The sequence below is a fragment of the Cuculus canorus genome, chromosome 3 (assembly GCF_017976375.1).
Source record: "Cuculus canorus isolate bCucCan1 chromosome 3, bCucCan1.pri, whole genome shotgun sequence".
Lineage (NCBI taxonomy): Eukaryota > Metazoa > Chordata > Aves > Cuculiformes > Cuculidae > Cuculus > Cuculus canorus.
Genome location: NC_071403.1, coordinates 106156810 through 106172867, shown reverse-complemented (window position 1 = coordinate 106172867; position 16058 = coordinate 106156810). Strand labels below are relative to the sequence as shown.

The 16058-nt window shown below is 37.2% G+C and overlaps 1 protein-coding gene across 1 annotated transcript in view; it reads right to left on the bottom strand.

Moving 5' to 3' along the window:
* The window catches only part of PRKD3 (protein kinase D3), a 45492-nt gene that overhangs the window by 12940 nt on the left and 16494 nt on the right, over positions 1-16058 (bottom strand). The window contains exons 4-12 of the mRNA XM_054063257.1: positions 15814-15945; positions 14960-15117; positions 13284-13473; positions 11495-11572; positions 9311-9494; positions 7660-7783; positions 5357-5434; positions 3459-3735; positions 276-328 (exon numbers count right to left, since the gene is read on the bottom strand). Of these exons, the coding sequence (XP_053919232.1) occupies positions 276-328; positions 3459-3735; positions 5357-5434; positions 7660-7783; positions 9311-9494; positions 11495-11572; positions 13284-13473; positions 14960-15117; positions 15814-15945 (1274 nt within the window). The remainder of the gene's footprint in view (positions 1-275; positions 329-3458; positions 3736-5356; positions 5435-7659; positions 7784-9310; positions 9495-11494; positions 11573-13283; positions 13474-14959; positions 15118-15813; positions 15946-16058) is intronic.

The window sequence follows — 16058 nt, the reverse complement described above, 5'->3', positions numbered from 1 at the left end:
AGCTGTATTGATATTTAACATTAATCAAACTCAGTAAAGGGTGGCATGATCACCCTGAATGGAATGGAAAAACCCTGAAGAGGATTCACTTCAAGTAGGGCCATACGTTGATACAAACTAACAGGTGTGCCAGGTAGATAGATTACCTCCTGTATAACAGACTACTTTAGCCACAATACTCTGCTGTGGCTTTCTCATTGGGACACTGTTACTACCAATTACTTTGTAATACCCAGGTATATAAACACCATTATTATACAATGCATATGACTCACCACATTCTCCTGCACCTGGCTATTTGAAACAGAGATGCTTAGAGATAACTCTTCTGCAAAAAGAAGATAAAACTGAGTAAGCAGATAGGAAGAGCAAGCTTTTTCTAGTAAAAAGGGAAAAAAACCCAAACCAAAACCTTCACTGACTTCTAACCCAGTCACGGTGAAACAATTTTGATTGATGTCCTGCAGAAACATCATACCCTAGAACTCAAATTTCACATTTGATTTAGATAAAGTTTTGTGAGTTTTGCTGGGATTATTTGTCTAGTTTTGTCGTATCGCTGATTACAAACATAGTAGAACAGTACGAGTGTGTACACAAAACAGAGCTGGAGAACCAAAAGCAACGGTGATGGGACAATTGTATTAGAGTTCATTAAGCTATTAAGAATTTCTGGTAGTAATATAGAAAAATATAGGGAAGAGGATCAGGTAGTTCCCTTACAGTCAAATGAATGTGGCTACCGATTTTCTGTGGCATCAAGATATACACAATTAATGCATAAGAAAATGAAACAAATCAAGCAAAGCAATTAACAGAAGACCTGATAATTAAAAAAAGCAATAAAACCCATAATAAAAACTTTTTTTCATGGACGAATTACAGAAGCATATCAACTTTTGGAATAGAGGAGTACATCTAGGAAGTGTAATCTGCAAGTAAAAGCATCAGATAAAGTTTTTTTCAGCCTGCAGCAGACGTTGGCATGAAGTTTTGTCACAAGAATAACATTATGATGCATGGACAAAAAGAGATACATCCAGGAAGGCAGAAAACAGCCTTTTCCTCAAGACAGAGGTGAAGCCTCTCAGACAAAGGGACACCTATCATTTGTTACATTAACTTCCAAAAAAGAACAAATTCACATACAAAGTGGATAGAAGATACAGTGTAGATTACTAGCACTTTGAGGATGATAAAGGCTCTTTTAAGAAGAGCCTTGAGCTTTAGAAACACAATTTTAGAGAGGAAAACATCTGTATCTGATTTTTGCCACCTGTGCTTTACCTCAAAGAAGGAATTTAAAGACTTAAGAGAGCAATAAATACCAGTTCTCAAAGACACTCTGAATACTGCATCTGAAATATGAACTGGAATTATGTCCTCACATATGTCCGCCTATTACTGACTCTAGCTAACTCTCTATTGGAATAACAGTAGGAAATGCAAGGAAAAAAAATAAGACATAAGGGAGAAACAAAAGCTACTACGGTCAAGGCAAACTGCAGCAAGGTTGAGACAAGGTACCTACAAAGCAAAGATACAATTTTAGAAACTGTTGAAAGAGAACACGCTGAACCCTTCTCCATAAATGGCTACACATCTCAAAATACCTGCTAGGTAGAGACTGTGTTACTCCTTCCAAATAAATCCATTATTCTAGTGTTTGAAATACATAAGAACAAGAGCTGAAAAACTGTCATTTCTGAAGAAATCAGTAATGCCCGGATTCAATATGTAACCTATTCCAGATAACAGCTTATTAACCTCATCTTTCTCATTTCAGCTCAGAAATATTCCACAAAAATCGCCCACCCCAACCACCAGGTCCAAGGTCAGAAAGGACCCTTACCCATGGGTCCTGGAAGAGCATCCTCATTTCTAGCTACCTTCTGGCCAGAATGTGGAATAAACTGACTACAAATTTAGCTGTCTTCTGGACAGATGGACATAACAATTTCCCTTGCTGCTGCAAGTATTTCAAGCATTAGCAATGTCTCCCTCCTCTTTTGGTCTTTTCACTTAAAAGAACATATTTGACGCTTTATGGGGGTTTGTTTTTTCAACTAAAAGTCTAACTTTCTTAAAGTTTCTTGGTATATGTTTCACAGCTCACAGTGTGCAGGAAGAAAAGGGATGAACTGACATTTTGTAGGCTTTTTGGAGTTTAAAAAACAACCTGATGAGATGTCTAAGATTATGGCAATGCATTCCACAATTCATAGTAGTTTCTTATACTCCCACAATCCTAAACATGCCAAAATACTTCCTCTCTGTATCTACCCTTGCAGCTCTATTCCCTACTAATGTCAAGTTTTAATATAAAAACGTTATTATTTATATCTGCAAAAATATTGATTTTGGATAAAGCAACTGTCTTGCAAGTCTCTCAGAAACACTAAGCCTCAGGTTCTAGAAAACTGAGCTTTGGCATATGTATATTTGGAACTAAGAATTTAATCTTAAGAGGCTTTTTACATATGTATGAGGCCAGTCATGAGATACCATGTTACAGATATGTTTCCTTACTGCAACTAAACACTGTAAATAATTACCAGTACTGGCACTGCTTAGTTTACCATTTCAGACCATGGTTGTATTTTCAGAAAGTGCCTTTACCTCAAACTAGCATTTACACGTTCTTAACTTTGCTGATGCGGAAAACCAGATATCAGAGATGAAAAATTAATCTTGGTCTCTCTTGCAAAAGAAAATTCCACTAAGGAAGATTAAAGAGTAGCTGGAATATGAAAGAAAATTAAAGAATGAAAGTATAATCTCAGTATAGAATGTGAATGAATGTCATTGCAAGGAACAAGATGTCTGAAAAGAAAGAACACAATATATAGTTTAGTAAAGCCTTGATAACTAAAATGATCCTAAGCCAGAGAAAGAAAGGGAAGATGAGCACATAAAAGGAAGAATACTTATTACTACCCACAGCTCAGCAAAAGTTCTTTCCATCACTGGCAGTATCTATAATACATTGCATAACTAAGTCCTTTTCTTCTCCTCAGCTCCTGACATCTAACAGATATAAAAAAAATATACAGGAGATAACCTCAAAAAGCATCTGAATTAAGATCTTTCAGATTATGTGTATATAATCTGAATACACATATATATTTTCTAAATTTATTAGAAATCTCTACCTATAATCTATGGTCCCTTTTTACATTCAGAAACTATGTGTGAGTTCTTAATGGTCCTACAATAAAGATCTGCAATATGCATTCATATTGCAAATCTGATTCTTGATTACTATTTCCTGCTACAACAGGCGAAAGGATTTTCCCACCCTCCACAGTGTCACTTTAGAGACTTGCAGAAAATTATGGACCCAATTCAGCAGAGAATAGACATACTACACTTCACTCTGAATAAGCACTTTTCTGAAAGGAATCTCTACCATCAGCAGCTTCAGAATATGAACATTAGTGCCTTGTCTCCCTGCTTACTGTGATCTTTTCCTTGTCCTGCCGCAGTGCAAACGCTAGCTTGAGGAGTGACTGGCATCAAAGCCTGACGAATGGCTTTCTCCCAGCCCTGAGCTACGTCAAGTCCAACTCCGGTGGCAGCAAGAACAGGACTGTGATGACTGCTGCCATTGTTTTCGCCAACAAAGTACACCATCGTGTCAGTGATGATCTCAAAACAGTATGGGTTGCTGCCCTGCACCACGTTTGAAAAATCTCGAGGCTGAGTCACCTGGAGAATTTCTGAAAGTGGAATCTCCTGAAGAAAAATATTAAAGATTAAAAAATGAAAATGCATATAATTTACTGATATTCAAAACTTAAAGTGTTTGCAAAGAAATCAAAGCAAGTATATCAAAATACCAAAACAAAAATACCAAGCTTCATAACTAATGTCAAACTGTGCACGACCATTGCCCACCCACAGGTTTCTGAATTCCTCTGTACAAGCCTAGAGAGACTTCCAGCCTCACCACAGTTCCCTCTATAGAACTACTATTCTCTACTGAGATAAACTGCATTTATATTAAGCATGACACATAGCCCCACTGCATACAAATGATGCACAACAACAGAACGACCATTTCTTCCCTGTAGTTTGTACAGCCTACCTAGGGAAGAACATGATGGGGGGGAAAATGCAACACAAAGAAGAGGATGTGGTTATATAAGTTGGTCAATAAGCACTGCTTCATGTATCAGAATCTGTTTTGGTTCTCTTTCATATAGATATTAACAATTTCTACTGACTCTTCCATCTTTCCAGTTTAAGATCATAGCACAGGCAGTACTAGAGAACAGATCTGAAGGAAGAAATAGTTGCAAGTTCACACTAGCTGGAGGACATTCCACATATACGGGAAGGTGTAAAGGTGCACATCACTTGCAAGAGTAGTGAACAAGCAGGTGAACACCAGGTTGGTATTAAGGGGACAAGAGACAGTAGCTGATTAAGACGAAGAGTAAATAAACGCAAAGGCAACAACTGTGAATTACTCTAACAGCAAAGACAAATAACTTGAGATTTAAGCAGTTAAAAAAGGGAGTGCAAAGGGGCAAGTCAAAGGACTAAAAGCAGTAACACAACGGAGCAACAAACAAGGAACGTATTTTACCAGCTGTGTTTTGAATGTACAGGGCAATACAAGTCTCAGGGAGGTCTGAGAAAAGACTGCATTGGTCAAGATAGGGATGAAAAAGATCTGGATAAGTTTAGCTGGGTGTACAGAGAAAAGGCTTGATCTTAGAGATGTTATAAGGAAGAAGCTGCAAGATTTGGAACACCACCTAAAGGTGTAAGACAAGAAAGGGAAAATCCTGTTTATACATTCAAACATATTTTCTGAATATTCCACCACTGAACACGTTACTATATTAACAATACACTAAACTTATTGCTAAGTTTTGTTTACATAACGCCAGGCTACATAATAAATTCTCTAAATCTTGCTTGAAACTTTCAGTTGAACAATTGGGAATAATTTAATTTTGGGAACCTTGAAATAAAATACATAAGCAGGCAAACTTTCAGTCACTACTTAGAGAATGCAAAAATCCTAGCCTTCGTTAGATTGGCGGCCAAAAAATCCTCTGGTAATTGTCAAGAAAGCTTAATATGCTCAGCAATTCAGGAGAACAGTACATATAAAGTGTAAGGAGAGACATATTCAAGGGAATTAGAATAGGGGTTGGAAGCGAATTCTCAGAGTTAGTCTTGGTCCCTCCCACTTATAAGCTTTGGCCAAAATTAATCTGTCACGGTTTTGATTTAAAAGGATAAGGAAATACAGATAATACTTATGCTGCTCACAAGCAGATTTCAAATCTATAAAGCACTGACTAAATCAAGTGCAACATAATTAATACTTATTATTAATTACCTTGTAATATTTTGTTCCAGATTCATTTTGAAATAGCGTGAGGCATTTGCTGTCCAGTCTCCAGTAATGTCTTTTTCGCTATAAAATACACAGCACAATAACATAAGGAATAAAATCACTGGTATGGTTTTGTTATCTAATTATTTAAATAAGAGAAATGCTTTAAGTGACTAAGACAATCAACTAACATTAATCTACATTTGCATCTTAGACTACATACATGAAATATACACTTTGGGAAGAAAGATTTTATATTTAACTTAAGAAAAGGCTCATTAAATTATTTCCATGAAAAAGGAAAAAAACCCAAACACTTACCTTAGTAACAGCAGTGACAACAGCAGTTATCCCCTACAGGAAAAACACTTACCTACAAAGGTTTCACTCCAGGTGCATGTGCTCACAAACTGAATTATTTTAACTTGGTAACAATTGTGGGAATCAGGCTTTCTCCCTCTGTGCCCTCACACCAAGACTACAAGAGCTCAAGAACTGAGCAAGCCTAAAAAGTTATTAATTCTTTCAACAAGACAGAATTCTATAGGGTCAAAAGCCCATAGTAACAAGACAGATGGAGATTTCAAGTGGACAAAATAGTGTGTTTGGGGGGGCTGGTAATAAAAATCAAGACAGACTTAAAGAGCCATTTCCTGGAAGTGTCCACCATTGAGAATTATCTTCTGCACCAAAAAGTAATATGAATCAGCTGTTGCACTTAACTGTCTTGTAGTTTTAAGCAAAGGAAAATCCCTGAAAACAAAGAGCCTTTTAGAAAGCTAACATTGCCGTATGACCTAACTTACTTTACTTGCACCAAGCTAGAAGAAACCCATTTTTGGTTTTGTGTGACAAAAACCCAACACTCTCAACTCTGGCCTAGGATGTCAAAGTTTGAAATATAATACAGCAGAGCTTAGATCCCTTAAATCATGGGGAAGTTAAGACTACCTGGAAGAGGTAGGCAAAGCAAGCTAGGACATGAATAGGACTTCTTTTCAATGGCCTTTTTCAGTAGATGTCATCTAGGTAGCTGCCAGACTGACAGGAAAAAAAAAAAAGTCAAACTAAGCTAAAGTGTACAATCTGATCACTATTCTACAGGGAGGTCCAAAAAAGTCCATGGAAAAGTGTACCGGCTGTACTAAAAGATTAAATCAGAGCCAAATACCAGGTTTGCCCCACACAGTTCTGCTAGAACTTTCATCTACTACCTTGGCTTAGTTTTTCCATAGACAGCTGATAATTGTGTCTGTTAAATAGCCTTGGCTGGAATCTCACCTGAAATATGACAGATACTCATTTTGGTTTGTGATAAATACACCTAGATACTAGAAAACTCTGCTTTAAAGAAATGTTTTGTAAGGCAGTTTCTGATCAACTTCAACAGAACTTAAATAACTGTTTTTCAAAGTTCCTGAAGTCCTCGTCCATCAGATTCTTGTATAGAGACAAAGAATGCAAAAGTATTCATGCTGCCTTTCATCAGCAGTCTCAATAAGACATATTGTGCTTCACAAGATCTAGGAACTTCTTGACTTCATCCTTTTCATTCATCTACGAAAAGACAAGAGGACTCACTCTCTCCTCTCTAAGGAAACTAGTTATTCTTCCCAATCTTCCTCCTGAACAGACAAAACCAATGAGCTTACCTAAGAAGGTTCAATTAATTATTGGTAGCATTGGAAACAAACAACACAGTCTTGTTGGAGGATGTTTGCGTACCCAAGGACATGCAGTGAAGCCACAACTCTTTATTCCACTGACCTACAGAAGAATAGTGAGTTTGGGCGGAATAGTGTTCCATAATGCTTACTCTAAGATAGAGTGAATTGCCAGAGGAATGAAGGGCTCCCATATCTACACATAAATATTTACAAACACGTAGATTATTAGAACAACAGTGTCAACCATTTCAGTGCTCATCATTTGAAAAAGACTTGCACCTTTTCATGTTGCAGAATAAGAACACTCATACAAATGTTTAGTTCAACTGCTAAACAGAAAGGAGAAATAAGCTAATTATTCCAAATTATTATCTCAGGAAAGCTGCAGTGTTAAACATGCAATTCATCCAGGACAAGTCAAGAGGGAAAAGGGAGAAGGAAAAGTATTGTTGAATCATGACAGGAAGAATTTTTAATAAACTACAGTTTCTCCTTTGCACCAGATTTCTTTATAAAGAACACCATGACTAAGCTCTTTGAAATGATACTGTAAATCAAAATATTTAAATAAGAGAAATAAATTACACTGGTTTGAAGAAATAATTTCACTTAATGTAGGAAGAAGCTAAAGTCACTGACCAGATTGTCTCTACTAGTATAGTGGACCATCCATCCTTCCTTCACCATTGTACTGCTCTTCCTCTTTGTGTGCTTGATTGACTGTACAACTCTCATAAGAGGAATATTATTGCTTGTTGAAGGACTGAAAAAGATAGAACAGTCAATATTTAACAAGTTAAAATACAAGAGTACTGCAATTATACTGGTACCACACAATCAGCCCATAATTTTCAGGAACAGGTATCTTTTCTTCCTACAGAAACTATTTCATTTACAGTTAAAATTGATAAGGCATCTGAGCTCCCACTAGCTCTCCTACTGCAAGTATTGCAGTACTTTAATTACTCTATGGAACACAAAAGAAACACACTGGAATGAGGATACCTACAGAAATCATCCGCCCTCGAAACTATTAGCTGAGACTGCTGGTTTTGAACTAGCATAAAAATATAAATCAGCATTGCTGTATTTTTTCTTATCTGTGTAAGCTGACTATGCTACTTCTTCATACTGTTATTACACTAATAAAGTTCCCTATCTAAGTGTACTTTCAATTTATGAAAATGTCAAGAGGAGTGTGTTAATTCATATCACAGCTGCACTAGGAAATTTTACCAATGCTCAGGGATATTAAGTATCCTGCAGACAAAGATTTGACAATCTTTAACAGTCTGACTGAATCATTAGTTAAATGTACAGGTTTTAATAGCACTGAGATGGAGTCAGCCACTAAATCACCCGCTTAACAAGAGAGGTCCTACATGTGACACTACAAGAAACATCTGTAAACACACAGAATCACATCGCAGATTCAGATCTAAAAGTGTAAGGATGCTTTAACACAGCACACAGTTACACTGTAGAATTGGCTGCCATAGAATACCATAGAGGCAAAAAAAAATTTAATTGCTTAAAATGCAATTATAAATAAAAGGAAAAATCCCACATAGAGACGGAACACAGAAAATATGCTACTTCCAACTCAGGAAGTCCTTGAGCTATAAATCATAGAAAGTTCAAAAGGTATCACTATATGCTCTTCCTTACATACTTGTTATTAAGTACTGAGCTAAAATGACCTTTGGTTTGACCTAGTACAACTGCTCTTACATTATTAAGAATAACTTAAGAAAATCAGGATGACACTGTTCCGTGTAAGAAGACCAGACTTGATTAAAGCAACTATGTAAAAGTTGTCATATACAAGACTTCAGAAAAATCACATTTCTGTTAAAAATCAAAATTTCTGCCTAAAATGCATATACACTATGACGTGAATATTAAAACACTTCAAGTTAAAGCTTTTGAATTAACACATGTAAACCAGTAACTAAATTAGCCTAAAGTCACAAATATCTTAGTTGTATCTTAGTCATGTTAAATTAAGCCATAAAGTTCACCATGTTTTGATAATCTGGCTTTTTTTTTTTTTTTAGTATCAGTCATAGTACGGCACTTTTTCCACCTAGAAGAGACAATATTATCTTAATTTATTTATGTTTCAGATTTGGTTGGGACAGAACAAATTCACAAAATGTTTTCAGGTTAAAAAAAAACACAAATTGAAAGATTACACTATAAACAGTAAAACTGGGCTAACGAGATGTGATTTACTCAAAGTTTTACTTCACAGTATCAAGGAAACTACGTTCAGAGCAAAGAAATCCACCTGATGGTTTTGACAGCTTCCTCATCTTTGTCTGCATCAAGGTCAGACGGATCCATAAAGAAGATCTTGTCCTCTGGAGGAGAGGGCTCTTCAGCATCATCTAGACCCCGACTACCATCACTGTTCATTTCACTGCTATCAACTTCCATTGGCATGTCCAAGTCCTGGCCTGGGCTAGCAGGTTCTGGAAACAACACAGGATTCAGATATTATTTCAAAAACACAATAAAAAAAAATCAAAACAAAACAAAGACAATCCCGAAAATTCCACAAAATTTTTTCTTCAGTTCATGTTTATGGAAGTAAACTAAACTGTACAATCAGAATATACAAAATCCTCCAGTTAATGCTAAATGATGCAGAGTGTGCTAATGAACATTATCAATTTTCTTTACTAAATGCCAAGGCAAGAGAGACCAAATCAAAACAAGAATCCTATTGAAAAACATGAGTGAAAAGCTTAAGGTCTAAACCTAAATCTCATTAAGTAATTCTGTTCCACAAGTAATCAGCACAAAGTAACCTTTTGATGGCTAGAGATGACCCAGAGAATTATTCCCCGTGCAAATGAAATTCTCCATCAACAGAAACCCAACTCTGTCATTGCTGCCCTTGTAGCCCATAACAGCAAAAGTACGAGAGAAAAACAGAGCTGTGCTGTTGCAGGAAAAGAGAAAAGCAGAACAGATCTTATTTGTATCTGACTCCCTGCTGGCTTAAGTTTAAAGTTTCCAGAAGTCGTACAACTTGAACTGTAAAAACTAAGAACTAAGACATACAAATACCTTTACCTGTAGGCTTTTTTGTTGTTTGGTGGGTTTTTTTTCTGTCTGAGAAGAGCTCAATTTAAGGGTGGGAGAAAGAACAAAAACCTAAATCACTCCTTATGTCCATGGAAGAATTCTCTGAAACTGTAGTTCCCAAACTACATGCTCTAGCACCTTATCAGAAGGGTGGCAAAAGCAGGCCACAGCAACAACATGCTCCAAATTATTGTTCACGGTCACCAATCTCAAGACTTGGGCAAAAGCCTTGGAGCTAGAGAAGGCAGGCATGAAAGGAGGGGATATGTTGTGCAACGGCAATAGATCCACTGGCTAACAGGGATCCTGCCCAGGCCTCTGAATCAGGTTGGACAGTTTGATGTGATCTGCTGCATGTCATCAATTTTATTCCTGTCAAAAACATTCATGCCAAGGATCAAGATTTGGGGCAAAACAATCACAGAACAGGTGAAGTTGGAGGGGTCCTCTGGAGATCATCTGGTCCAACAATCCCCATCAGGCCCTTTCTCCAGCCCATGGAAGTCCCTCTGGATGACAGCACAACCCTCTGGAGTACCAGCCAGCCTTCCCAGTCATCAGCAAATTTGCTGAGGGTATGCCCTGCCCTATCATGCAGATCATTAACGAAGATGTTGAACAGCATTTGACTCAGCACTGGCCCAAGGGGTACACCACTAGTTACTGGCCTCCCAAATACACTTCATGCCAAGGATCAACCACCCTCTAGGACTATCCATTCAATCAGCTTTCAACCCACCTCACTGTCAGCTTGTTGATTCTGTATTTCATCAACTTTACACTGCTTCAAAACTTGTAAGAATAAGACTCTAAACTTTCTTCCACATACTGTTCTCCACCTCCCCCTTTCAAATCTGTAAGGTCTATTCAGAAGACAGCTGTATTTAACTAAGTTCTTAAGAAATTATAGTGCTTTTTTTTGTTTTGTTTTGGCTTCATTTTTTTCCTTTCTCTTTTACCTCACAAACTGCTGGGCTCACTCTGGCCACTAAAAATCACGGCTATGAGAAAGCCATAAAAAACAGTACCTGTCTTCAGATCTTACCATTTAAAAATATATATTTCATGGTGAACAATGAGCAGATCAGTGACAACAGAAGTTTAGCTTTTGTACATCAGGAAGGCTTCTTCATTTTTTGTTTTCCTTAAGCAGTCTCAAGAAAAGAATACTGTACTTGCCAAGACTGATTAAGTAAGATTAAAGTCACCAGAGTATAAGTTTTACAGTGAATATTTTTAATTGTCAGTGATCTCAGGTGAAAAAAATGGGAAGTTAAATAAAAAGATGTAAAATATTCAAAGATGGAGTAACCAAAAGCTAATGCATCCTGCTAAGCCTGTAAAGATCTATCAGTATTTGGAAACATGTCTCTCATCTTACCTCCATTGAAAGTCACCTCTCCAAGACAGTCTTTAGGTACTTTAGATGCACAACGTTTGTGACAGTTGAATCTGCAATCTACAACAGAAGATACTTAAGCCCATGACACTGGAATCTTACTCCTATTCAGACACTAACATTCTGTCATTCACTACTTCCATGAGAAGCTTCAGTTCAGATCCATAGTCACATGTAGCTGAAGACAGCACTGATGAGGTCACTTCCAGAAGGAAATTAACAATCTTGTCCTGATTTCACACATTGATTTGCCCCCCCACCATTTATTATGTCAGCACTTCCCCTTCCAGTACAAAACAGCTGTCTACTTCTCTAGCTTTTTCTGTAGTTATTTTTCCATCATGACGTAATATTTCCCATCCTCTGTTCCACACCCTTTTTTCCACTGCTATGATTAAAATGTCTCATCTCTATCATTCTTCCCCACCTGCTGCCTAAGACTTGCAGCCATCAGAGCCTCTAGGTTCACACACCTACGTAGAGAGCAAATATGCTCTGCTGTATATCCCAAAGTCCAGATCCTCTATTATTCAGATTACAGGTTTGGCTGAACACTGAAGCTCCACTTCTGCCAGCTGACACAAAGTAGACAGAATAAAATTATGTCCAGAGCTGGCCTGATGTGGAGATGGAATCTAACTTGGATGGGTGCCATTTCTCCATCTGAGGTATCAGACACAGCTTACTAAACAAAGTCCAGCATACAACATTGGTGATATTAACAGGAATTTCCTTTATTAGCAGTATCACTGACAATTTTCAACTTTGTATCAAATTTATTAATTTCAAAACTCCCTACTGCCCCACAATGGTTTTCAAACTGATGTTTTAGCCCCTTTCGATATCCAAAGAAAGTTCATTGTGCTTTCCTTTTAAGCCCAGGCAAGAGAAAAAATCATTATCTCCCCATTTTTAGTAGCAGAGAAGCCAAACCCTGCAGCAAAATACAATCCTGTTCAGCTGATGAGTGTTTATGAGGAAGCGTCCTAGGAGACCAATGAACTGTCCTACAGCACTGTTCTCAGTCCACATTATGGAATGTGGTTAACTCACTGGTTACTTCACTAATTTGAAGGGGGCTGGAAGAAACAGAGACATTTCAAATCCTACCAGGGAACCAGAAAGTTCTAAGAGCAAGTCAATCCTAATAAGACTGAGCAACAGAAAGTCCTCTCCATATTAGTGTTTAGGATTGATTCATCATACAGTTTTCTTTCTTGTAACAAAGCTGACAGATCTGCACTATCAAGCAATAAAGAGCTGGAAGAAGACCACAATGTTATAGTTATGTCCTGAGAACTGCATATAAGTCTAAGAACTGAAGTCATGCACCTTAATCCACATTAAATGAAAACCATGCAGCTGATGAAGCCTAAGCTAGCTCAGGAAAAGTACCTACCTGTACGATTTTTTTCCGAAAGATAATTACCAGTATTATGTACTGGAATACTATACTGAAAACTTAAAAATTCTTTACTGACGAGTCTAGGAGACAGACACTGAATAAAGGGAAGCATTTCCCATTTTTAAAAATCTAGAAATATCCTTCTAGAATTAAGGTGTTCCCATGTGATTAAATCTTGTTTTTCAGAAAACGTACAATGCATAGTTTACCAAAAAGAAAATGACCACCTCTGTAATCCTCTCAAAAATGATACTGTCCCATGTCACAGTATACAGCCTTCTGGCAATCAAAACATAAATTGAAATAAGCTTTAAATGTAAGATCTTCACTGAAAATTTTCACCACAGCAGAAAATTAAATGTTTACCTTTACATTGCATTCCTTGGCGAAAAAGGCCCTTGAGCAGTCGTTTGCAATACTGGCATATGGTGGGACGAGTATAAGAATGAACAGCAAAAGTATGTGGAACCTTCACTCTACAAAGCACCATCTTTTCCATCCAGATGGGACGGCCACTCCAGGAGGGAATCCTCTTACTAGGTTCTGGGCAGCAGCGCTGAAATAAAGAAGGTATATACGATTTGTGCCAAAAGAGTTTTGAGAGAACATTCTGACATCATAAAACAAAATCAAGAAAACACAAGATGGAAAAGCCTTGCAGAGAGCAGGAAAGTATGCATGAAACTTAATTTCTACAGAAGTTAAAATGCTAAAAATTCACTCTTATGACTTTTTCTTTTAAGCAACCTAGTAAGGTTCACAGACAGCTCAAACAGACCCTCATGAAGGGGTTAAAATGGAAAACGCCGGAGGTAAACAAACCAAAATCCAATCATTACCTCAAGTTAAGAAAATAAAAAAACAATTTTGGAAATTACATCCCCAAGAAATCCTTGAAGCTAACTTAGAACAAAAGCTTTGGTAATTAAAAGAAAAAAAGACATTGAGTATCCTACTGAACATTCAGTTTTTAGTTATGTACGTTTACAGAAAAATGTAAAGGAACATGGTCTTGTACATCTGACCTAAAGCATTTTAAGATAGCACAAAGATGAACCGCAAATATGAGAATATATTACTGATCATCTAAGCCAATATTCAAAATGAGACAGCAAAGAAAAGGTGTCAAACAGGTACTAAACAAGCATGTAGAAATCATAAAGTTAAATCTCATAAGGGGACAAATGCTTACAGTTCTACGTTCATTGAATAAAACCCATAGTTATAAACATCAGAATAAATATTTTTCATGACTCAAGACTAGGCTTCATAGCCCTTAGCTACAAAAATTATGTTCTTGAACCAAGCAATCTATATAATTTATATTTTAAACTACTGTAGGAACGTAAGAACTGTTATACTGTAAAGTAATAGAATTTGATAAGTGAGAAAAATGAAGCTTCAAAAGCATTGCTTTTACCCCACAATGAAAGCAGCAACAAAACAAATCACTGCCTCCCCTGTCCAAAGATCCCAATATGGTTGCAGTATAATCAATAACCTCTCAGCCACCATGATAACTATTATAACAAAAAAATATTATGGATGATGTTTTTACTGCAAGGCCTTCATCCCCTACACCACCCTTGATAGGGCCTGGGGGATTTGAAGATAAACTCTGTGAAAAGCTTAACAGTGTATCAGAAACACTCTCTTCTCTTCCAGCATAAAACAACAACTCGTACAGCTTTAGCCAAGTAACTATTCTATACTTACACCTCATTTATAAAATTAATATGTATTACAAAGAAGACAAGGTGTTTTATTATACCCTAAACCGAAGTTCTCAGAGTTCATATAACTATGAGTAACAGGCTAATAACAAAATCATACATAAAAGTTATAATTGACTTCCTGTTTCACTTCTTACAGTAAAAATAGTTATCCGTAAGAGTTACAATCTAAGACTAACCAGATTTAAAAACGACCTAAAGCCAGTCATAAGGGTTAAGCTCAACTACGTTGTACTCATGATGAGCTACTTGCCACACTAGCTAACTCCCCAGAGAACCTGAAATTGTTCCCTCTTTCACACTACATACCTCTTCAGAGGCAGAGGATGTATGTTCAGCTTGTGCTGGTCTTGGAACCGAAAGCCCTGCTCCTGGTAAAGACACATTAGACAGACGCCTCTTTCTCACTCCACTGCAGTTATTTGGAATCTTGAAGGCACATCGCTTATGGTAGTTTAACCCACAACCTGAAAGAGAAATTTTAGACAAAGTAATCTCCCAACATTCAAAGTTACAAAAATAGTACTAATATTTTGATAAAGCAGTTAAAAAGATGATCCAGGAAACGGGAAAGACAGAAACAGATTGTTCTGTTAAATTCTCTTATTTTAGTGCTCTTGGTGAAATTTACAGAAACAGGTTTTTTTGCACTACATGCCATAATACCGGTCTCCAGCAAGCCCTGCTCTAGAAACATTGTGTAAGACACTGAAGCAGCTGACTGTCCCCCATTACTTCTCCCTACCCCAGGCGGCTTTCATCCCTCACTTCAGAGCACAAGAGCCAAGGAGAAGCCAGCTAGCAGGCAGCATCACTACCTGACAGCAGGGCTGCACCGCTCTGGATGAAGGCCATAAGGAAAGGGATTCCCCTTCCGGAGCCTCTTCAAAAAATGTGCTCCTTGTGCAAAGAACACACCCTTGTTAGCTGGCTACTTTTTTCAAACTAAGAAACAAGAACACTTCTTAATCATTTGCCCAAGGTCACACACACATTGCGTTAAAGCCAGGACCAGAACTCGGGTTTCCTGATGCACAAGCCCTTCCAACTCTGTGAAACAGGACGTTTATCACATGCTATCATATAAAATAAGACACAATTTCTTCCTCCTGATCTTATATAGATATATACACACAAAAATACATTAAAAATCCCAGACATACCTTCACATTTTAATCCTTGTCGTACCAAACCCCAAAGCATCTCTCCACAGTAGTCGCAAAAAGTAGGAGCCTTGTAGGAATGCACATAAAGTGCATGAGGACGAATCTGGAAATCTTCAACTGTAGCCAAAGCTTTTAAAAAATTGCAGTAAGTTATGGTTCTTGCTACAGGATCAACAAGGATTTATGGAAAGAATACGTTGTTTTAAAAACGGCAGATTCAAAGGACAGTAATAAGCTGTTTA